Raw genomic sequence first — 24,990 nt, 5'->3', positions numbered from 1 at the left:
AGACTTCTTGTACAATTCTATGCTCCAGTGTTGCTGTCTTGGGACCGGAAACTATTAGACCACTGTCTAATGGAGTTGAGTTGATTTGGTTTGGTTTGGTTTCATTTCTTTTCATTTTTGTCTTCAGGGGATGACATGTTTTTTCAGTATCTGGAACTGCCTCTGCTTGGGATCAGAAAGTAGTTCTTTTCATTTTTAAATGTTCTAGAACTCCTTCACCCACCATAGCTAAATGAGAAATTTATCTGGTAATCAACATAACATTGCTGTTAATTGATGGCTCAGGAGAGAAATGTATTCATTAAGTGTGATCCATAAAGGCTAGTACAAGAGAATATCTAATTTATCTTTTCCTTCTTTCCCATCCTTTCTCTTTCTTTCTTTTTCTTTTTGTACTTTGTCTTTATTTAGGTTGTAAAGCCTGCTGACATTGCTTTATACAGATTTTAACATATTCATTTAAAAATAATGTATAAACAGATTACATAGAAACTTCACTAATAGAGGAATTTTAGCTCATATAAAATCATAGTTAAGATAGCTAACATCCAAAACAAAAACCAAAGTACATGAAGATACAATTTCATAATAATGTATTTCAAACAAGACCACAATTTTCTGAGGAAAATACGATATCTCAAACAGTTTATAAATAAGATCACGTTTCAATTAATCAATTGCATTGAAAAGCAATTCCTCATTTTTTAAAAAAAACAGAGTTGGGGTATGTCAAGTTTCTATTTTCCCTTTATACAGATTCATGTGCCCGCAAATTAAGTAATTATTAAGTATAGATCCTTTGAATTATGAACCTGTGCTGTCTGCCCCTCATATGGATGCCCTGGACCAGCGACTCCTAAACATCCTGGCTACCGTAAAACAATGTACAGACCAGTTTGGGCCAGACATGGTGCTGGTGGAAGACAGGATGACACTTTCCCATTTGTAGCTTTAACCGTTGGTTGGGATTCTTTCATTCCTTTTCCCCCTTTCATTTTTCATACAAATAAACAAACAATAGAAAAACAGCACAATTGGTTCTGCGAGGCTGCAAGCAAGATGGACTGGAATAGGAGGAGAAAATAGCAGCGGTTTGAAAGCCCAGCTGAAATCAAGGAACTTGCCCTCCGGTAGTCCTGTATTGTTTTTGGATGTCCATTGCTGGAAGTGGATGTTGCGTTGGGAGCTCTCCCAGGATTCCTTGAGAAGAAATGGGAACTGGGCACCAACACAAACTGGTTCTAGGGAACAGTGGTAGTCCCCTCACCAGTCCCAAATATAATCTTAGTCCAGTTCCAGGTTTTAAAGAACAGGCTGTCCTGGCATTCGTGCCGTCTGCCTAAAGAGAGAGCAGCGAGTCAAATGCGACTGTTGAAGAGAAGGCACTCCTGCAACATGCATGCACACCCCCATCCACCCCCCAGCCATCTTTGGCTGGAACTTTCTCAAGAGCTCTGTGGGGAAAGAAAGTTCAGCTGAACCCTTCAGTTCCAACATTTAAGGAGAAGGGCTGTTTAATTTCCTTGTTGAAAGCAATGCAACATCCACAAGGCTGAATGATGACACACAGGCCCAGCCAGTCATCAAGATCAGAGTATGTGCAGTCGTGGCTGTGTCCCTACATGCAAGAGTCCTTTCTGCCTTGATTTAATGCCATTCCATTAATACTGAATTCTTTAAAAAAACAACCCCCCCCCACACAAACACACTAAGCAGCGCACTACTATTGAACAGCATTCTTATTTTAAACAGAGGGGAAGGAGTGAGCCCGTTTGTTATATCCTCTCAGTATTGACGGTCTTTCCTGAGATAAATGGGGTTTGTTGCTGAACTTTGCCAATAATTTAAAAGATGGATGCTACCAATGGTGTGGAAATGTTTCTGATCGGTGTGTCATTTCTTCTGTAATGCAGTCATAGGTGCCACACTGTCATTTCTTAAGGCTGGGCTGAACTTAACAAGCATCTTCAGTATGCTTTTTCTAATTGGCAGATACTTTCTCCTTTTAAATTCAAGTTGTGATCTGCTGGCTTTGTGACCATAAAGCTGCCATTGTGTTTCTAAGCTTGAGGATGTTTCTGGTGTGTCCCTATTTCAAAAGGTAAAGCTGCTGTCCCTCCACTATATGTAAGAGAGATTGTTGAAGCGAATTCTGTGTGTTAAGTCTGACATGGAGTAGTGTAGTGATCTGTGATAGAGTGATGCTTCTGGGAAGCCATTCAAGAGAAACTTAAAGATGGAGTCTAAACATCGCCTCTCTAGCTGTGGGAGGTGGGGGTCATTAGTTTGGGCAAATGATGTAGCATCCTCCTACAGTATTTTTTGTGAGTTGCCCCGAGGCTTTGTTGCGATGGGGGTGGCATAGAAATGTTTTAAATAAAATAAATAAATAAATAAATTACAAGTTATGCTTTGTGTTTCACTGATGGGCTCCTGTTTTCCAACAGATATTTTTGTTGAATCAAATTGAATTTGATTTTGAATCAAACAGAGTATATAATCCATGATGCACTGACAAGCTTCTTATATGATATACCAGGCTGGGGTTGGGGCAGGGGAATTGTGGGATACAATTGGCATAAACTGGCAATTGTTCTGGTCAAGAACTGGATTAAATCCAAGATTAGCATCCTACCAACAGAACTGATACACTGGCAGAAAAGAGCTTCCCTATTCTCTCCTTTTCCCTGAAGCATCTGTCAAACAAGTCCATCATTTTTTTAATTCTCAAACTGTTGTGAATAAAGCTCTGAACACCTTAGCTACAAGGAAATGTCAGTTATTCTCCTTAAGAGATGACAGACCACAATAGTGTGAGGTAAGTCCTTACTATACTTAGAAAAACAACATTTAGGGTTCAATTCATTTCAATTCATTCATCACAACTCATTCAATGGAAATTCTGTATAGAAAGTATATTCAGAGGGACTCAAGGCCAATGGCTAGCATGTTAAATATAATGAGGGAGAAAATGCCAACAACTGTTCAAAAAATACCAGGTTGTGCACCTCAGATTTGTACAGTTCCAAGGAAATTTATTAACTCAAAGCCATTTGTTTTAAATATTCCTAAATAATCTCTTTTTGAATGAAAGGGTGTGAACATGTTGCAGGGGAAGTCCCAGCATTAATAAACAAAGTACTATAGCCATCACTCCCTATTTGCAGTATCTCCTTGACTGATTTGGAAGTACCTTTAATTTTAGAATCTTGGCATATTAAGCAAGGTCAATTTTAAGTTATCATCAGGGATATCACAAGGGTCAATGCTGCATCACCTGCAGCATCACATTTATATTCTACCTTCTTTCCTTTTGTGAGGAACCAAAGGCATCTTACTTGCTTTCCGTTTCCCCCCCAGAACAACCCTGTGAGTTAGGTTAGGTTGAGTATCAGTGATTTGTCCAAAAGTGACCCAGTGAGCTGCCTGGCCAAAGGGGACTAGAACCTGGATCTCCTGAATTCCAGTTAGAACTGTAACCACTACACCACATCAGGTCTACTTTCTGTGCCTGGTGAAAGTTTTGAGATTTCAGCACAGACAGTCATAGATGAATTAATTATCTAGATTCCAAGCTGCTATACAATGTGTATAGCACAGACACACCTTTCAAAAGTATGCATATAAATGTACTGCTCTTCCATAATCCCCAGCCCAAGTAAGTGCCTAAAACATAATATTGCAAAATTAGAAAACAGTGTAACATGAGTGTGTCAACATTTTTTTAAAGGGCAAACATCTTAAAACAACAGAAGTGATATAAACACAGCAGCAGCTGATTGAAACCAATTCAAGGGGTATTTTAAAATGCTTGAGAAAAATTCAAGGACTTTGCCAGCTATTGAAAAGATGTAAGTGGGTGACTGATGAATTTTCCTGGGGAGCACAATCCATAAACTGGATGCTGCCTGAAACCATAAAGGTCCTCTTTGGTCACCACCAAAGCCATCTCAAAGGAAGGGAAACCAGTAGAAAGGACGTTCTTCAGATGATCTCCAGGCATAGGCAATGTTGCATGGGAGAAAGCAGTTCATCACATGTATCTGTTTTTCCAACTGATCAGTGCTTATTATACAGTCTGTATCCTTATTTTCTGAATTCCAGCATACATCACCCACCTTTTATTTTAGAAATTATACTCTTTAGGTTATCTCCAAACACCTCTTTCATTTGTTCATTTCTTAGACTGAAGATGAAAGGATTCAATAAGGGTGTCAGGATGCCAGAGAAAATGGCTAATGCTTTGTTCATGCTCATTATGTCACTCTGAGATGGTCTTGCATAGATAAATATGGAGATTCCATAGCCCATAGAGACAACAGTAAAGTGGGAAGCACAGGTGGCAAAAGCCTTTTTTCTCCCATCTGCAGAAGGGATCTTGAGAATAGTTCTAATAATATAGATGTAAGAGGCAGCTGTAAATGAGAGTGATCCAAGCAGTAGAATCAAAGAACCAATGAAGTCAATCAACTCAATGTGACTGATGTCCTTGCAGGCAAGATGCAGCAAGGGGGCACTGTCACAAAAGAAGTGATTAATGATGTTTGGCCCACAGTACGGCAACCTCACTTTTAGCACTGTTGGCAAGAATACAGACAGGAACCCACCAACCCAGGATCCAACCACCATCTTGACACAAACTGTTCCAGTCATAAGGGTAGGGTATCTCAGTGGGTAGCAGATGGCCATGTAGCGGTCAAAGGCCATAGCAGCAAACAGGATGAACTCGGTAGAACCCATGAAGAAATAGAAGTAAGACTGAACAAAGCAGCCAGCAAACGAAATGGCCTTCCTTTCAGCCAGAAGATTGGCCAGCATTTTAGGCACAATGCAGCTTGTCATGAATATCTCAATGAAAGACAAGTTGCTGAGGAAGAAATACATTGGTGAGTGGAGGCGGTGATTGATGCAGATGAGTGCAATGATCAGCCCATTCCCCAGCACAGTCACTAGGTAAACAAGGAACAAAGCTACGAAGAGGACAATTTCCAAATCTGGTCCATACACAAATCCAAGCAAAAGGAATTCAGTAACTGTGGTCACATTCTCTGTTGCCATCTTTTAACATCTGGAATGAAGGGTTTTAGAAAATGAAACTGTATGCTAATCACAAGTGAACATAAAAGAGTTGGGGACCAGGGTGGGGAAGGAGGATTTTCTCCCCTTGGACTTTGGTAAAGGACGTTTTTCTAGCCAGTCAATTGCATACCATGCAAATTATGCAAACACGTCAATAGAAAGATTTGTGTGTGCCAATAGCAGGTTTGCTTTCAGTCATCTTTTCTGACTTCTGTGAATACAAACATTAGAGTAAGGGAAAGGAGATGAGATAGAAGAAATATATACTTCTGCTTTTTTTTAATTACCTAGGAACCAGAGAGGAACTATTGTGCTCAACACCCAGCTTTGTATTTCATGTATGAAGAGGATCTTAACAAGCTAAAATAGATTATAATACAATCAGTGGAAATGGACAAGATGAATAAAGCTGAATTCTTGGTCTCAGGATGCATGGATTTATTGCTTCATATAATCTCCACTGAACCCAGTGGGGCGCACCTTAAAGAGGAGTGGGAAACACAAGGGGAAAAGAAGTCCAGCATGTTTTAGCCTTGGGAAACTTTTACTGGATTATGCCCAGTAATCTCCTCCTCTTGTCCTCAAAAATCAGTTTTGTTATTTATTTCTTTATGTGTAAGATTTATAAGCTACCTTCCAAAATACGATATATATTTTTCAAGGTAGTATACAAATTAAGAAAGTAGATGTTGCTAATGCTAGAGCTAAGAGTTTGATCTTATCCACATTCATACAGATATAAGACAGCTTACTCACAAGAGTCTGGATCACTGTGAACCGGAATAACTTTTTCATTTCATTTAATTTATTACATTTGTATGCCACCTCATAGCCCATAGGGTTCTCTGGGCAACTTACAGTAGAACAAAAAAAAAACTACATGAAGGTAAAGGTTTCCCCTTGACGTGAAGTCCAGTCATGCCTGACTCTAGGGGCCAGTGCTCATCTCCGTTTCCTGGCCAAGGGAGCAAGCGTTTGTCCGCAGACAGTCTCCGTGGTCATGTGGCTGGCATGACTAAACACCAAGGTGCACAGAATGCTGTTACCTGCCCACTGAAGTGGCACCTTTTTATCTACTCGCATTTGCATGCTTTCGAACTGCAAGGTTGGCAGGAGCTGGGACAGAGCAACGGGAACTCACCCCATTGTGCAGATTTGTCTCCTAACACATGCATTTTTTTTTACTCTATTTTGTTTTCTATACACATTTTGTCAACTACATTTCCTAATCAAGTATGTTTTAGAATGATATCTTCACTAATATTTATTTGCAGTTTTCCCATATACATGGCATGGGAGTGTATGTGTAGGTGCATTGTTTGGAGAATTTTGCTGCAAATCTAGATCTGTAAATTTTCAAGGCTGAGTTTCAATTTCCATATTAATTTGAATGTGTAAAATTTAAAAAGTGTGTCCTAAAATGTAAGTTGATATTGTGGTGATTCACATGCTACACGTAGCGTTGCAATCTCCACAATCTATGACATTATTTTAAATTGAATACATAGTGAAGCATGGCACTTCTTCATGTATTTGCCAAAAGAGATTGGAAACCAGGAAAAAAAAAGGAAGGTTGTCTTTTGTTTTTCTGGGCTGATACATTAAAAGACATGCAGGGATGTCTACATCTTTCCCACTCCTGAGAAAGGAGTTCACCGTTATAAGCTATACACATAATCCAGCACCTGAGTTTCCCCTGCTTTGAGAAAGTATGATTCAAGAAATGCTTTATGAGTCTCAGCAATACCATTCAGAGGCAAAGTAGTGAACCAAATCTTTATCTTTGCTGTGCTTGAGCACCATTGGACATGCTGCCTAGATTTGACTGAGGCAGTACCTATATTTTCCTCATGTAGGATATAATCATGTTATGTAAAGTGTGATCATAACTATCTTTTACCTGGTGTTTATTGTTGGCATTTTATTGGACTTTGAAAAAGAGGCAGTAGTGGTTTCAATCAGCTTCTATGAAGTGTAAGTAAAATGTTATCTTCAGAAAGAACATAAAATGCAATACAATTGAAGTGGACACCTAATGTATGCCAGTATTGTCATAGTCCAGTTTAGCATGCTTATAACACTACATTATTGAACTGATGATGCATGTAAATATTATCACTGTTAGTAAAATTCAGGGTTGTATCATTAGGGTGTTACCTCATTGATGCTTGCCCAATCTTCTTTGTGTGCACTCAAAACCATTGGTGAAATTCTTGAGTTTTTCAGGTGCACATTTGCATCAAATGATGGGTTCTGGAAGAATGCCTCTGATCTCCACTGGTGTCCGATATTATTATTGCAGAACCAGATGTGCTTGATTTACTTCCATTTCTGTTTCTGAGTAACAATACCCAGTCTAGTGTAAGTACTAGTCAATTATTAGTTATTTCTCAAGGGAACTTTGGTCATTAAAAATACTGTCAATAATAAATGCACTCCCTAAGGGAATTATTAAGAATGTACGTTCACTGCAGTTTAGCATGTTGTATTGTGTGCTTTTCATTGTAGTGAACTCTTCAAAAAGTTTTGGCCATTAGTCAGGAAATGTAATATATAAAATTTCTACAAAAATTTGATTCAAGATTTTAATTTTATGCAAGCATATAAGGTTTATTATGTGTATACCCCTAAAGTGATCATTCATTCATCAGTTCAGATAAGTGTACATATGGTCATTCAATCCAAGTTCAACTGTACACATTATTTGTACCAGGAATTAAGCAGAATTCTAGAACCTCTGCACAAATAAGGTATGAAGGTATGCATACAGTAACCTAATTGAGATATTCAGCATGGAGAGGTGCTGTAAGCATGGAAAGATGATGGGGACAGGAGTGCCAGCATCATTTATTTATTATTTATTAAAACATTTCTATGCCGCCCCATTCGTCGAAGCCTCGGGGCGGCTCACAACATCATGCTCTCCATCCCATAAATTCTCCATGATTGGGAAAGTCTGAAGGGTGTGTGTGAAAAAAAGGTTTGTTGGTTTATTTATTTAAAACTTTTGTACCCTGTCCTATATATAAAAGTCTCAGGACTGATGTTCAAGAATGATCTCACACCAGGGGGATTCACACAGTATGCAAAAGCCTTATTCATACCTAGTTCATATTCATTCAGATTGATGTGATAATCTAGACCCAGAGACTCTATAAAGACTGTGAATACATATTCATTGCAACATGTGAATAAACCTAGTGTGAGACAGAATCCTTGCTTATCCTTTTCCCCCACAACCCAGAATGTGAGATCAAGGATTATTACTTTTGCACTGTATTTCTGCTTTCAGAAAAGTGATATCAGTGCTCCTTTTGTCTTCATCACCTGCATCTCCAAATTCCCTGAGGGTCAAACAATCTAACTAGTGCATGCATTGAACATGAAAGACACACCAGAGTGGGATGTAAGGAGCTTAACTCACTGACCTACAACTGCATTTACATTACAATTGGATGGCTTTTGTGAATGCAGGTTGGAGGCTTCAGGGTTTCAGGGATCACAATCAAACGGGGGGGGGGGCAAAGGTGCAAATACTCTCTATGTCCTCCTCAATATTAAATCATGGACTGTCTGACTTTCTGAGGTCATATTCCATAGTGGTTACATTGTTGAACTGGGACTTGGAAGATCTGCATTGGAGTCTCCATCCAGACAAGAAACTCACGGGACAATTTGGGCCAGACACTGACCCTCACACATATCCTAATTTACTACATCTTAAAAATGTATCTAGAGCTCCCCACTTTTTATCTCAAAACTAAGTGCATGGGACATAGTAAAGATAGGCCCTTGGACTTGTGGGTAAGAGTATTTAATCCATTGCCCTAAACCTACAGTTAGGACTACAGGTGAATGCCTTGTTGGAAATAAAAGAAATATATGACATATTGTAACACAGAATTGGGATGAAATTTTCAATGTTTCAATTTTCAGCATTTTTGACTTTCTGTAACTGTAGTGATTTCTCCTAGAACAGTCTGAACCTTTCTACAATTGCACACTCAGTCAGGTAAATGCCAAGTTTCAAATGATTAGTTTAGCCCACCTCATTTCATAAGCAATATACTTTTCAGACTTAAAATGTCAGAACTTCTTTTGGTAACTCCTCTTAACAGAAAGGGCACTGTGTTCTAGACACTAAGCATGAGCAATTTAATTTTTTAATGAGACATTACAGAATTCCACAGTAGATGCTTTCCCTGAAGGAAGCTCATCCTATTGCCCCATTGAGTGCTTAATGGAAATATGATGTTGAACTTTGTTTAATCAACTTTATATCACTTCTGAATTCTGAATATCTCCCTCGAGACAGTTACTTTTTTTCTTAAGTGCGAGTATTGTATTAGAAATTAACATAGGCATTTAGCAGAACTTTATGATCAAGAGAGTAATTAATATGATTCATATAGTTAATGAGAATGGAGTTATGTGTTTCCTTTGGGAACACAGTGAGTCAGGGAATGTATTTCACGTCTCTCTTTTTTTTTTTTTTTTTTTTGTAAAGTCTTACCCTTTGGAATATATATAGGAAGGGGGGAGGTAAATTCAACAAATAAATAAACTGTTTTAAGAAATTAAAAATAGGACCATATCAATACAAATAAAGGTTAACCATGCTTTCAAGAATGAGAATAATGGGATACACAAAGCATTTAAGTGAAGATGAATTCCAGAGCTGGTGATCACACCAGTTCATGATGATGATGAGGATTTCTTCAAAGACAGACATTTCAAAATTGAATATAAAGTTTAAATTTCTAGACCAAACAAGAAGAAAGAGTCAAGATACCATAGCTGTATTTAAACAGGGCCACATTTTGTGAGTTCAACAATGATCTGCAAAGGGGGTAAATGTGCAGGGGTAACTAAATGTAGGTTCCTATGGTTAATTAGCATGCTGACTATCAGGGAGAGCTCTGTCTTGCTGCTAGTGATGGGTGGGCACCCCAAGGCCACACCTGTGCAGGTACTAAGAGGGGCCTTTCTGCATTACTCCATGTAGTACCATATGGCCACAAGTGAATGTGACAGATTGGTCCCAAATTCCATCTTTGCCCTATTCATAGCCTCATAACCTGCCCTACAGTGGCAGGTCTTGGGCAGGGCCAAACACCTTCAGGTTGCCCCAGGATGCTTTCCTAGTTGTCCCTCTATTCTTCTTCAACTTTCACTGATATAGATGTACTTTGTGTAATTCCATTTTCATAACCCTTGAATATCTTGAAGGAAACATTGTATTTGTCCCAAGAGGAATTATCTGTATGTTCATACTAGATACTAGATTGGCCTCAGAGGAATATATGAAGTAGAAAGGGGATAGTCAGCAATGATACATATGCAAAACCAGGAAGGTTGACCAGAAGTTCTTGAAAGATTGAAATTGTTGCATGCTTCTCCAGAATTTAATTTTAAAATTGGAATGTGTAAATATTTTCAAAGCTGTGATCATCTTGTTTGTTGAATCTAATCTACTTGCTATGCTACTCTGGTGGTATAAAGATTCCTGAAGAGATTTTACACTCTGTCATGTGCAGCACTTGATATCTGGGGCAATATATTGGTTGCAGGTGGTTGCTAAAATTGATATGAAATCTAAATGCTATTAACTCCTCTTTCTGCATGCTACTCATGGATTTCTATGGCTAGATGTCCAGCAAGCAAAGTTGACATTCTTAATTCAAGGTATTAATATTATTGTCTCTATCTCTATCTCACAGTCTCTCTCTGTGTGTGCATGTGTACATTTGCAAATTAATTATTGATTGTCTAGCTTTGTATACAAGAACTGGTCAATAATAGTCTAGCAGAAATAAGGAGTGTAATGTTTTGGTACCTATAGATGTGTAAGTCTATAGATGCTGAGTATCACATGGTTGTAAAGAAGGAGAGAGAAAGAGATCCATGTATACTGTAAGCTGAGGAATATCTGTAAATCAAGAGATTTCCGTCTCTGGTGCAAAGAGCAAGAGAATTTAGCATATCATTATCCTTCAAGGTATCAACATGTTTAGAGCCCCCTGACCAGTCTAAAACCTAAGTATTAGACTGGAATTCTATGTACTCTTTATCTTGTTGTAAGTCTTATTGAACTCAGTGCACTTACTTTTGAAAATACATGCATAGGGTTGCATTGTTAATCCAAAACTTAACAGGAAAACAGTAAGCCTACATGGAAGTAGGTGCTTCTGAATACAATTCAACTTTTCCACTAAAGTATGTATTGTGTTTTTTGTTTTGTTTTGGTTGAAGTTTGTGAATGCTACATTGTGCCACATGTGTTCTCGGTATTTTCACCGTTGTATTTAGTACTTAAAGTAAGAAGAAAAATAAAGAGAGACAAACCCAGTATAGAAAGAGAGACAAACTCCTATCTTACAGACCTTAGAGTGAAGATATGAAAGTATATCCTTTTCCTGTACTACAGAAAGTACATACCCTCCTACATTAGGAAAAGTCCTAGAACAAAAGATCTATGGGCATCTTCTAATTCCAGCATTGTCTTGAAGTGCTTCATATACATCAGTTAAAAATAAATTAATGTAGAGTTTTGCAACAATTTGTGCACAAATGCCTTCATTTCCTCAAATGTTTTGCATTGGAACAAATTCTCATCGTGTTCAAATGTCCTTTTTTAACTGTAGAGATGGATTATTTGTAAGACTTCTGAAATAGTAAAGGAGATGCTATAGTTTTGCAATAAAGAGGAAATTAATAGCATGCAGAATACCAGTTGATTCTTAGAGGAAACTCGATGATATGCATATTGGACAGCTGTATACCTGGGGCTAGTTGAACTTGACTCATGGTCAATTTTTACTCAATGTGTGCACCACTAAAATATGCCTTGTGTGTTTTCTTCAAGGGACACCACAGCAGTTTCAATTTAATTTATAGCAAGATGTTTTTCCTTATCTAGGTGATGGTGTAAACATGAAGAAACATGATAAGAATGTGACATATGTGACTGAGTTCATCTTAATTGGATTCCCCAGTCCCTGGGAGGCAGAGATCCTCCTTTTTCTGGTATTCTTACTAATTCTGGTAGCAACAATGCTGGGAAACATCATCATCATTGTCCTAATATCTGTTGATTACCGCCTCCAATCTCCCATGTACTTATTCCTCTGCAACTTGTCAGTAATTGAAATCCTTATGACTTTAACAGTGGTACCAAAAATGATGCAGAACTTCTTACTGGAAAGGAAGAACATCTCTTTCTATGGATGTCTGACTCAGTCATACTTCTATTTCTTGTTTGGCACTTCTGAATATGTTTTACTGGCTATGATGTCTTATGATCGGTATGTAGCCATATGTTTCCCACTTCATTACAGCACCATCATGAATGAAAAGGTCTGTATTAATCTGGTTGTTGGCTCTTGGTTGATTGGCTTCTTCTCCATACTTGTTCCAACTGTTATGAAACTGGGGTTGCCCTACTGTGGCCCAAATGTGATCAATCACTTTTTCTGTGACAGTGCCCCTTTACTGCATTTAGCTTGCACTGACATTCGGCTAGTGGAGTTTATTGACTTCCTTGTCTCACTCCCTGTTATTCTGGGTTCTCTTGTCCTGACACTGATCTCTTACTTTTACATTTTAAACACCATTCTTCACATCCCTTCTGCGACAGGAAGGCAAAAGGCTTTCTCCACTTGTGCCTCCCATTTCACAGTGGTCACCATTGGCTATGGGACCTCTGTCTTCATCTATGTGCGACCTTCCCAAGCTAGCTCAATGAATCTCAATAAAATTGCCTCCCTGTTCACAACAGCAGTGACACCCATGCTGAACCCCATCATATTTACCTATAGAAACCAGATAGTCCAAGAGGTTTTCAAAGACTCAGTTAAAAAGTACTTGGGGACAGCAAAACAAGCAGGCTGATGTTGTGCATTCATCTGTATTCAATCCCACTTAACTTTTTTCCAAGTTGCCAATGAAGGAAAGCATGCTTCTCTTTCTTACCCTCAGAAAAACCTTTTGGGATTAGCTGGGTTGAGAGAAAATAAGTGACCCAAGTCATGCAGTGGGTATATAACATGCACCGTTTCACATTAAAGCTATTTAAGAATTACTAAAGACACCATATACTCCTATTCTTTCTTATTTTAAAAATGTGTGTGAGGTTATATCTATGGAGTTACTGAATAAATAAATTTCCAATAATTTGCAAAATGTGTATGTGTTTAATTTAGAAACAATTTAGGGCTAAAGATAAAGAAATTGATTTTATATAATTATGATTATGATTATTAGATAGCAAAATGTTCAAGACAATTTAAAAAAATATTTCTAAAATGCAATGACAAAAAACACCATTTTAAGACAAAAAAAACATAAAGAGTTGAATATACAATTAAAACAGTTCTTACGATACAGTGCCACTGCCACCATCAGGACCAATGTTGTATTTTATAAATCAAAGTGGGGAGGAACTTATTCTAACACTTCAGGACATTTCCCCTTCCAAAACTGTAATGATTCTTCCAAAGATTGAATCCTTTCCCCCTTTAAAAACATGCTCGATAAATACCTCCCAATATCATTAAACTTATTTTTCTTATATCCCCTTTCCTTACTTTAATTTATCATTAGTTTATCATTAGTAACTATATTCCAAACTTCTCTATATCAACCAGACATATTTAGACATTCATATTCATATTTTACTTTCTTATTCTTAGCTATAATTAATCTTGCTGCAGTTATTAAAAATCTATTAATTCTTTATCATTACACCTCCATTTATTAAAAATAACATTTTAAAAATATGTGTCAAGGTGTATCTATGAAACTATTATTTCCAGTAATTTTCAAATATCTATCTCTTTAATTTAGAAACAATGTTAAAGGTAGATAAAGTTAAAAAGTTAACATTTAAAAATCCTTCCATGGCTCACTTTCATTACCATTACATTTTTTTCTTGAAATGTGTGTGTGTGTGTGTGTGTGTGTGTGTGATAGATATATATGCTTAATGGGAAATTTGTTCACATATATGATTAGATAGGAAAAATGCAGTCAGCTTCAAATTGAATGAACTTTCCAGTTCTAATCTTGTTTATTCATATATCTGGATCATTTCAGTGATAATTCCTTTTGTTGAAACATCTTTAAGGCCACTGTTGCAAATAGGATGTTTCACAATTAATTACCAGAAGCACAAGATTTTTGTTGAAAGCCAGTATGTCCTTTTTATTTCAATAGAAGAAAGTGAAGGTTGTATTCCTGTTGGGACATCAAAATTATGCTTGCAGGTAACTTTTACCTTTTGTTAATGTAAGATATTAAGGTGTACAGCTCTAGTGACAGGCAACATGTGAATTTCATTTGTTTTGGCCTACTATTTCTATAACCTTTCACTATAGACTATACAAGCTAGGGCTGATGGAATGAGTACACCAAAACGTCTGAAGAACCACAAGTTGCCCAACTATTACAAACAATTTGGAGAGAGAAAGAGAGGGGGAGGGAAAGAGAGAGAAATGTATTAGAAAGCTACCTAATGAGTTTATTTTTTATAATGAAGCCAGATTTATTACTGTACAGTGGATAGAACAAAATTAACTGAATCTCAGACAGCCTTTATTTGATTATATTTCTCCTACATATTATTTTGTCTCCCAACACAGGCAGAAATGTGTATAGTATGAAACTGTCACAGTCAATGTTCTGATTAGCCATTGAGCCGAAATCAAACTTCGCTTTGCATTGAAATTTGTCATTCTCGTGATAGAAGCAGCTCCACCAACTAGGAAGGGGGGAATTCCTCTTCTGTCCCAGTCTCCCACATCACCTCAAATTGTGATCTGGAAGGCTCATAAATTCTCTAGCAGAGATTCATAGATATCAGGGGAGAGAGTGAAAACCCTACTACCCTATTACAATAGTGGACTTACACCAGTGAGACTGGCTTTACCCATCAGCTTTCCCCATTGTAGAGCCACCGAATTCATCCAGACTTGCTAGACAAAGACTAATTTACATATTGTTGGTTTCAATGGGTCTACTCTAAGGTTGACCAAAGCTGGATGTACATGTTAATGCACATGTGAAATGCAGCAGAGTGGGACATCTTATCTTTAACCTTTTCATGTTTTCTGTCTCTCTGCTGGTTTTATTTTGTGATATTTAATCCTTACTTTTTATTGTCCTTTTTATGTATACTGCACAGAGAATGTATGTTACTGGTGGTCTAACAATGTAAAAAATAAGCAAAGTTACCTTAATGACTTTAAGAGCCAAGAGACAAACACAAGAAATAATGACCACATGGACTTAATATAGGAAAGAAATGAATGCAGAACCAGAAATAAGCTTGTAACTGTCATAAATAACACCAAATTTTGATTTCCTTTGTGGCAAAGAACAAGCACACCCAAGTCATTAACATGAAGTATATTTTTTTCATATTATTTATTGCTGGTGTTATGGATCACCATATTATGGATTATGTATTCAGTAAATTTAGTATTATTTAGATAAGTAGTAATGAATGCAATGAACTGCGAAGACTCCAGGCTGTCACCAAGATAAAGGAGACTGTGCTATGAGACCTCCTTTTTGCTGACAACTGTGCCCTGAATGCTGATCAGAGCAGGAAATGCAAGCCAGCATGGACAAATTTGCAGTAGCATGTGACAACTTCGGCCTCCTCATCAACACAGAGAAAACCAAAGTGATGCATCAGCCAGCTCCGAAAGCCCAATACCTAGAGCCCACCATCACAGTGAAGGGACAAAAGCTGCAAGCAGTGGACCAATTTACATACCTTGGCAGCACCCTTTCCCACGCAGTGACAATTGACGTCAAGGTCAACTGCAGAATCGCCAAGGCAAGCTCTGCATTCGGCAGACTGCAGATCAAAGTGTGGGACTGCCATGGAATAAGCCTTGCTACAAAGCTTAAAGTCTACCGAGCAGTAGTGCTAACTTACTGATGTATGCCAGTGAGACTTGGACAGTATACAGGAGGCATGCTAGGCAGCTGAACCACTTCCACACAACTTGCCTCCACAGACTTTTGAGGATCCGGTGGCAGGACAAGGTGCCAGGCACAGAGGTCCTCTCCAGAGCAGGCCTGCCATCAGTTCGCACCCTGCTGATGAAAGCCCAGACGCGCTGGCCAGGCCATGTTGCAAGGATGCCAGACCACCTCATCCCCAAACAGCTTTTCTATGGTGAGCTGTCTCAAGGAAAGCAATCGCACGGGGGACAAAAGAAGTGATACAAAGACATGCTGAAAGCTTCTCTCAAGTCCCTGGCTATTGACACCATTTCCTGGGAGACCCTGGCACAAGACTAATAGACATGGCACATGCTGATCCACCAAGACTGCCAAATTCTGAAGCCAGAAGGACAACCATAGCACAAGAGAAGCGAGCACTCCGTAAAGCCAGAGTTGCAAACGTTGCAACAGTGGTGCCCACACATGTCTGCCTGACATGTGGCAGAACATTCCGTGCCCATATTGGCCTTATCAGCCACCTGCGGACACACCATGGACAACTCACAATCCGTTAGATGTCAAGGTCCTCATCAAAAACGATGGACAGACATCATCATCAGTAATGAATGTGTTCATTGATGCATTTATGAAAAGTTTCTGTTTGCATTGTATGAAATGTATTGTTGCAATTTTAATTGTAACATTTAGTTCAAATAAAATTAGTTACATGAAATGTCACTATTGGTGGGTTTTGTGCTGATTTTTCACATTGAGAAGGGTTCTTCAGTAATCTCAACTACTGGGCTAGACTGAGAGTCAGCAGCTGGACCAAGCCCGCTCAGTGATCTTCATGGCCAAGTGGGGACTCAAACATGAATCTCCTGAATCCTAGTTCAGGACTCTATCTCTATGCAACACTGACTTTCTTGTCTATCTTGTTTTCCCTTCCCTTCCTTTCCCTTCTTTCCATCTCATTTCTGGATGTGGATTTTGAAAAACAACTGTATAGAAATTTGAACATTTGCTGTATGTTTTTCTAAGTGCATGATTTTGTCCACACTTTTACAAAATATGCACAGTGTGTATGCTTTTTTCCTGAGACAAACTTAATTGGAAAACTCATAAATAATCAGACTTTGGAACATAATTCTGTCTTAGCTCAATGAAAAGTTGGAGAGGGACAAATGGGTAAATCTATTCAACAAACATTTTTTTCACCCATCCCTGTTGTGCTGCATCTGTAGCTCCTTCCACAAGGATATGCCTCTAATAACTTCTTGTGTATCTTTTAGGCACCAAAATTTCTCCCATTTCAATGGGTTTGAGTTGTTTATTTATATTTACTAATTCATTTAATGTAGCAATGGAGTGCTGAATTTGTCTCTAATTTTTAATCAATATTTATTAGTTGGTCTACTGGAATTTTTGTCATTCGTTTGCTTATTTATATTCCTTTCTTGTTAGGTTTGTTTACTTTTTTTTTTTTTAAAGTGAGCATAATGGATTTCTTAATGGATACAGTAAAGAACCCAAACTGCAACAGAAATAAATACTGATACCTTTGATATAATTAGCAGTAGCAAGTTCAAGCTGGAAGCTTAGCACAGTGACATGACTAAAATCATCTTTATTTTAGCAAAACAGTATTTTATTGTGCTATATTGCATGATAGCCAAATCTCTGAACAGAGTTTAACAGTCTCATGTGAATACCCTTATGAACAGATTCTATTTAACCATCTTGATAGAGGCATTTCATTACAAAATTGTCTGAGGTGTTGTAGGAAGCAGAGAGAAGAAGGACAATTAGCATTACACTATACTTTCAGAAGGACTTTGAAGGCAAAAACTACCATGCAGGTCAATGTGAAGCAAGGATAACATCTCAGTGAATGCTTGAATGCAATGAATAGTCTGCAAGAGTAATTTCATTTGGGGTTCCTCTGAACTGTGAGAGATTGCAAAAAGACAAAATCCAAACCTGCAATATCTCTCTACGTTTGGACAAATGCCAATTTCTTAAAGGCATCTGTGTTTCTTTAGGAGCTGAGGATTGGCAGAAACTCACTTTGGGTCAAGATCTGCTTTCATGGCAGAAGGGCCATAGCAACATACAAAGCATGGATGACATGAGTCACATCTTGCCTTTCATATTTTAAAATAAACTCTGTTGTATTCTCAGCCTGACAGTTCAAAATATTGGTGTCATGTCAGCTGCAAAGAACAGTGCCATTTTTAGTTATTTTATCAATGAATGTTTTTGGAATTATCAGACATAACAGAAAAATTGAAATTACTGAACATAACAGAAACTTCTACAAGTCCCCAAGGAAGACCAGACTTGCTAAGCAGCACAGTGAGTTGTTCAGACAAAGGTGAGTAGATGAAGGCAGGATTTGCCTGAATGTTGCAGGAAGGCTTCTAAAAGTGCTGGCTGTAATGGGAGGAATCCTCTATCTCAATTAGCAAGCTTAGACTGGCGGTACCCTTGTAATGTGTGTCTCCTTACAGAGAAGTTTGTCTCCCTTCTCATGCTCCTTTCCAAACCATGAATCACAATCAGGGAGCTTCAGAAAGTCATATTGCAAGAAAAATGAAAGAACTTTTTTTTCTTGAGATAGACCCACAGTCCCTTTATGCTTTTCTTAATCTCAATGTAGAACTTTCTTTTCATAGTTACATTATCTGTATTTGTCAGCTGTTCCTCTGCTTTGTGCTTTCTTCTTTACCCACTCCAGTATCTCAACTCATCTTCCATGATACTTTGTGTATCTTTTCATCTTTTATGCCTTTTTCTACATGCTTCGTCTGGAGACAAGAAGGACCCATAAGTATATTAATGTACATTTTTAAATAAGTGGAATGAATTATAATTATATTTATTTATTTATTTATTTATTTATTTATTTATTTATATAGAGAGAGAGAGAGAGAGAGAGAGAGAGAGAGAGAGAAACAACAAAAAAGAATGCATTGATGGTGGGATGGCTTGCCTGGGTATGACTGTTGCAGACCAACTTCTGTATTTTTTTGATTTTCTTTTCCATAGTCTGGTGCATTGCTAATTATTTTCATAACCTCTTCACTTGCTTCTCCCAGGAATGGAGGAGAATCACACTACCATTACAGACTTCATTCTGCTTGATTTTCCTGAACTGCATCAACTAGAATTTCTCATGGGTTTGCTCCTGCTTGCATCCTACCTGATCATCTTAGCTGGAAACATCTTGATTATTTTCATCATCATTCATGACCATCATCTACACACCCCCATGTACTATTTTTTATGGAATCTTTCCTGCTTAGAGATCCTAATTACAACCTGTGTAGTGCCAAAGGTGGTGACAAGCCTTTTACTAGGCTTCAAAACCATTTCATACCCAGCTTGCCTTTCCCAGTGCTATTTCTTCTTCTTCTTAGGAAGTAGTGACTTTGTCCTTCTAGCAGTGATGTCCTATGACCGCTATGTGGCCATTTGTAATCCACTGCGCTATGCATCAATTATGAGTACTCAACTCTGCCTATTTCTCACTGTGACTTCTTGTGCTGCTGGCTTTTTGGCCACTCTTCTCCCAACCATCCTAGTTGCAAGGCTTCCTTTCTGCCAAAGCAACCACATAGACCACTTTTTCTGTGACAGCCTAGCCTTGATGAAACTAGCTTGCTCTGACACTAGTCTTGCAGAGCTGATAAGTTTCTTTTCATCCTCAGCCACTCTTCTGAGTTCTTTAATTTTCACAGTGGTGACCTTTGCTTACATAATTGCAACCATTCTCAAACTTCCATCTGCCTCAGGAAGACGCAAGGCATTCTCCACTTGCTCTTCACACTTGATGATTGTCTCTCTTGGCTATGGCAGTTGCATTTTCACATATGTACGACCTTCAGGCAGTAACCCATCAATTAATAAGATTGTTTCTTTGATCAATACTGTGCTGACACCTGTGCTGAGCCCGTTCATCTTCAGTTTGAGAAACCACCAGGTAAAGCAGGCTATGAAGGCAGCTTTCATTAGGTGTGCAATCCTCTTGAAGAACGGAGACATGAAGGGACATGGATTTTCAGAGAAAAAGTAGTAGAGCGTAATAAATAAGAGGAATGTGTGGGAATTAAAATGTATTTTTTTCCAGTTTAGATATCTTTCTGTACTTTAATAGTGGCTCCAAAGTTGGAAGGAAGCCTGTTTCATTGTCCTAGCTGAAAATTGTATTTATAGTTTTACATTTGTTTTTATTCAAATTGAAAATCCCCTTTCCAATAATATTGTATTTCAGCAGTAGCTATTCAGTAACCACAACTCACATGTGACATACTAACTTGCAATTACTCATCCAAGTTTTCCCTAATATATTGGGAGGAATTATTGAATCCATATGGCTTGGATTCAACATTTCCATAATCTTCAATCAAATAAAAGCTATTTCAGGAGGAAAAGGTGTCCTTCCATTACTTGAACTCTCATTCCATGAAAGAAAGCTCCTTTGGAACTTTAGGAGGCAAGCCCATATTTCTTACAATATTAGCTGCCCTTTAAGGAAAGAATATAATGTGAACAAATGAATTCTCAATAAAAGTCCGTATGGCATACATGAAGAAGAGGATTTAAGGAGGAAGCAGTGTAGTATGTGATGCTGGCTTGGGAGATGGCAACTGCATGAGCACATACACATAAACACATAGGGACCCACATAAATGTAATCATTTGTATTTCTTTATCATTATTTCTTTGAAGATTTTTAGGCCACTGCTCAGTGAAGAAGGTACCTGGAGCAGCTTATATATCATTTTATTAAACCTCTACCCATAGCCTCAATCTAAAAAACACAGCCTGCAAGGGGGATAACAACAACAACAACAACGACAACAACAACAACAGGAGTGAGAAGGGGAGAAAAGAGAAAAAGCTTGACAAAACATTCTCAGCACAGCTTTCTGCTGATAATGGTTGAAGGAAGAGATGCCTCTTGGAGAGAAGTCATTAGCATGGCTTGTGAAATGGTCTTGCCTTCATGTACACACATGGCAACCCTGATATGGATCTTTCATGTTTTTCAATATGTATGGTATTTTGTGGTTGCAGCATATGCCCTGGGGATCAGTTTTCCCTGGTCCCAGTTGTAGCCCCAGTCCCAGATACAACCCTAACCCTAACCCCAGCTCTAATGCTAAACTCCTAACCTCACATCAAGGTACCTTTGCTGTACATTCCACCTACATTCAGAAAACTCACCTGAAGCAGACTGAACACTGAAACTTTCTCCTCAATCTAACAGGACTCAATTTGGGACAGAGAGCAAGGTTTTAATAACCCAAATTCTAAAATGAAGTATAATTTAAATGATAAGAACTAGGTAGAATCTTGACAAATTCTTCTAGGTTAGTTTTTCTTGTTCAGTGGCTATGCTTGCACAACCTAAGTGGTTTTCATGTCCTTGTACATGCACAGGGACCCAGTTTTATAAATCCAGAACCTAACCTGAAGCTGGAACCTAACTCTAATACCCATGGATATTTTGTCTATATTCCCACAATATGTATAAAGTTCCTTAATACTCACCATTTTCTTGATGATTTCTCATACTTTCTGCCCAATTGACACTATTTAATGGCACATAGTCATGGAAAGGCCTTATGTTTTCCTAACCCGAACCCTAAGATGAAACTAATTTCTGGTTATAATGTACATACTCAGTCAAATAAGAAAAAAGAATAGCACACAGGACATTCTTGCTAATCACTCACTCATTGATCATTCATAGAAGCATAGAAACAGAGTGAGTCAGAATTCTGATCCCTGGCTCCAGCTGACTCTGCTCATGATGTGCATCGTAACCCTAACTCCATCCCTGTCCCATCCCTGTCCCTAAAGATCAATCCCAAAATTTACATACAGGCATTTTCCTATACATTGAACCATGATTCAGAAGGACAGTGCTAAGGAATTTTTGGTTCGCCTCTGACATTTTTTGCCCAAAGCTGGTTTGAGGCCCCATAAAATGCATAGTAACTATAGATTTCCTAACTGAAACCCTAAACGTAAGATTACTCCCCTAAGACTCAGGCATAATGCCCATATTTAAAAGATCTTTAAAACAGGGCATTCATGCTGATCATTCTTTGTGGTTGAATATTCTAAGGTATGATATGCATTAGAACTCAAATTTTCCTAGTCCTTATTCAAACCCAATGATAGCTCTCACCTTCACCAAACCCTCACCCTGAACAATAAGAGGACCATATTCCTAACCCAACCCCAGCCATGGCAGAAAGCTAAGCCACCAAAATTGGATCCAGGTGTGGTCACCATGCCTTCCATATACATTCAAGAAGTTCCTACAAAGAGAGTTCTGGTTGAATACTGACACATTTTGCCCTGTCAAAACTTGTTGCAAAACCCAATTCTAATTGGGTTTTGGTTCAGCACTGAAAGTGTCTGCCCTTTCTAAGCTGACTCTAGGCCCATAAAATACATATGGATCAGGAATTTTCAAACCAATTTTCAATTCCTAAAATGAAGCTGCATTTCAATCCTATGATCCAAGTAGAATGCCAATATTTAGGCAATACAAAATAATTAATAATGCAGGAGGTTCTTGAACATTTAGTATATTTGAACAATCTAAAATGGCCTGTGACCATTGGACAAACAAACGGTTCCAGATTTTCCCAACCTGACCCCAACCTCTAACCCTTAAGCTAAATCTTCAACCTTACATCCAGAAATGTTCTTTGTGCATTCCACCAAAATTCAGAATGAATTTGTGTCCTGGTTGAACACCTGCACTGTCTGTCCCTCTAAGCTAGTTAACCTGGATCCAAACCATAATCCTTTAATATGCATAGGGAGGTTTGCCTAAACCTAATCTTAAACGCATGTTCGTTTAAAATGACAGAGAAAAGCAGCACACAGGGGTTCTTTGTGATCAACCACTGTAATAAATATTATTTTTTCTGGGGATCGGGGAGAAGAGAAAAGCAATAACATAGCACTGTTATGTGGTCTATTTTGCTGCATGCATATCCTGGAATGCCCATGGAAAAAACAGAAGATCAAGAGATATTCCCATGGATATTCTGGGACTCAGGAAGCAGAAGTGGCCCACGTGAGAGCAGTATGATACAAATCATCATGGAATTATCCTGAAACCCAGCTGGCAATGATGGAAACTGTTTGCTGATAGCCTGATAATGACTATTTTATATTTTTAGATCTTAAAGAGACTTTTAAAAACAGCAGCAACAACAAATGTGACATTTATAATGCTGCACAGAAAATGCTCCCAAATGCCTGCATCTCCTCAGATACTTACAGAAGTAGGTGATGTGACTTGTAGAGGAATACAGAAATAAATTTTTTCTAATGCAGTTCTGCTTCCCTCCCTGCCCGCTTATGTATAACACGGATAGCAAGAGGATAATCAAAGATGTGCATTACACACATTTCCCATGGATAACTCATTAATCGGTTCCTATGAGCCAATGGAGGATCTCTACGGAAATTTAAAACATTTAAAAAAAGTACTTCAGATGCAAATATACCATCAATTGTCTTTATCCCACTGCATCGGAAACTGGAATAGATGTCCAACTCATAAACTTTATTTAGAATTTCTGAAGAACAGGACCAAGCAATATTGATGGGTTTTCTACATTATACATTTAGCTCTGCCATCTCCCTTTAGGTTGGGGTAGATGTATTTATTTTATGCTTCAGAGTTGCACAGTATTTAATGATTTGTTGAGAGCCACTTTGGTTTTACCTTGCACACTGTAGGCATTTTACATCCTTGACAGGAATTGAATGCACTTTCACATATCTGCACTGGTTAGCGTATTCAGATTATTCATCTATTTACTGAAGAAGTTGGGTGGATAGATCTCCTATGGCCCTAATAGTTAAGGAGATCGAGCAGGTAAGCCAGCTTTTTGTATCTCTTCTCTCATCATACTGGAAAATTCTGTCTCATACTTAACAAATTGTGGGTATAGTCATAGTCTATCAGCAGTGGGAAAAAGTTGCGTGAGTTGCTCAGAGGATGCTTTCATTCTGCTTCATGTTAGTTCCCAGTGTTAAGTGTTGGCTTTTACTTAAAGTAGGACTCAAAGATATGACACTGGCCATAATAATTGGTGATTGCAGAACTCTTTCGTGTGTTCGCTGTATGCAGCTGTTGAGTCAGGTGTTACATATGACCAGGATACTGTTAATTAATAACACACTATAATTTGTGTTTCTAATTATTATGCACTGTTTAGATGTTATTTATACCATTTCAGTATGTATCTATCTCAGGCACCAAAAATATATAAGCTGGCCCATGGGTGGTTCTGCTAGATGGTCTGCTTGAAGATGCAGTGAAGACCAATTGCTTCATAAAGAGACAAACTGGGGTGGGTGGGAGAGATTGTTTTGGTCCCTAAAAATGCAATGAGAGTGTCGCACATGTTAACAGCTGTCAGGGAATTGCTTTTTGCTGATATGATTCCATCATACTAAAATTGTTCTCTTAGGGAGGGCACAGAGAGTGTCCTTTTCTCTCCTTTAGTTGGTACTTTGCTGAGAGAAAAGATTCTGATTCAGTGTGTGCCTACGTGTGTGTGTTAAAGGGATACAGAATCAGTGAGGAGAACTCATAAGACCTGCTTCATCCTCATGTGTGGCATAATTACTGGTAAACAGCTTTGAGCTATGTCAGGTTGCACATGGATACGATGCATCGGGGCTATGTTGAAATGGAGCAGGGTACTGTGAAATCATCAGCTTGTGGCTGTGTAACAGGAACTTCATAGAGGCTAATGTGAGTGGAAGCATTAATATGCAAAAAGGAATCACTGGGCACATTCACCACACATCATTAATAATGTGCACATGACTTGTTAATGAAGAGGGAATACTGCACCAGATATTAAGCAAAATATTAAGTAAAACTGGAACCACTACAGTTAATATATGCACATT

General features: G+C 38.2%; 3 protein-coding genes across 3 annotated transcripts; 2 read left to right on the top strand and 1 right to left on the bottom strand.

Annotated features, from left to right (window-relative positions):
- Nucleotides 1-4,110: 4,110 nt before the first annotated feature.
- On the bottom strand, nucleotides 4,111-5,058 carry LOC123033418 (olfactory receptor 6M1-like). The gene has a single exon (XM_044450026.1). It carries the CDS (start codon nucleotides 5,056-5,058, stop codon nucleotides 4,111-4,113), a length of 948 nt encoding a protein of 315 aa, XP_044305961.1.
- Nucleotides 5,059-6,944: 1,886 nt separating this feature from the next.
- On the top strand, nucleotides 6,945-12,969 carry LOC123033417 (olfactory receptor 6M1-like). The gene is made up of 2 exons (XM_044450025.1): nucleotides 6,945-6,956; nucleotides 12,031-12,969. The coding sequence occupies exons 1-2, from the start codon at nucleotides 6,945-6,947 to the stop codon at nucleotides 12,967-12,969; spliced, it is 951 nt and encodes a 316-aa protein (XP_044305960.1).
- Nucleotides 12,970-19,132: 6,163 nt separating this feature from the next.
- Nucleotides 19,133-20,107, top strand: LOC123033416 (olfactory receptor 49-like). The gene has a single exon (XM_044450024.1). The coding sequence runs from the start codon at nucleotides 19,133-19,135 to the stop codon at nucleotides 20,105-20,107; it is 975 nt and encodes a 324-aa protein (XP_044305959.1).
- The last annotated feature ends 4,883 nt before the right edge of the window (nucleotides 20,108-24,990 follow it).

This window comes from Varanus komodoensis, unplaced genomic scaffold (assembly GCF_004798865.1).
Source record: "Varanus komodoensis strain SLA01 unplaced genomic scaffold, ASM479886v1 scaffold62, whole genome shotgun sequence".
Lineage (NCBI taxonomy): Eukaryota > Metazoa > Chordata > Lepidosauria > Squamata > Varanidae > Varanus > Varanus komodoensis.
Note: the sequence above shows the minus strand (reverse complement) of the source record. Positions and strands in the feature narration are given on the sequence as shown.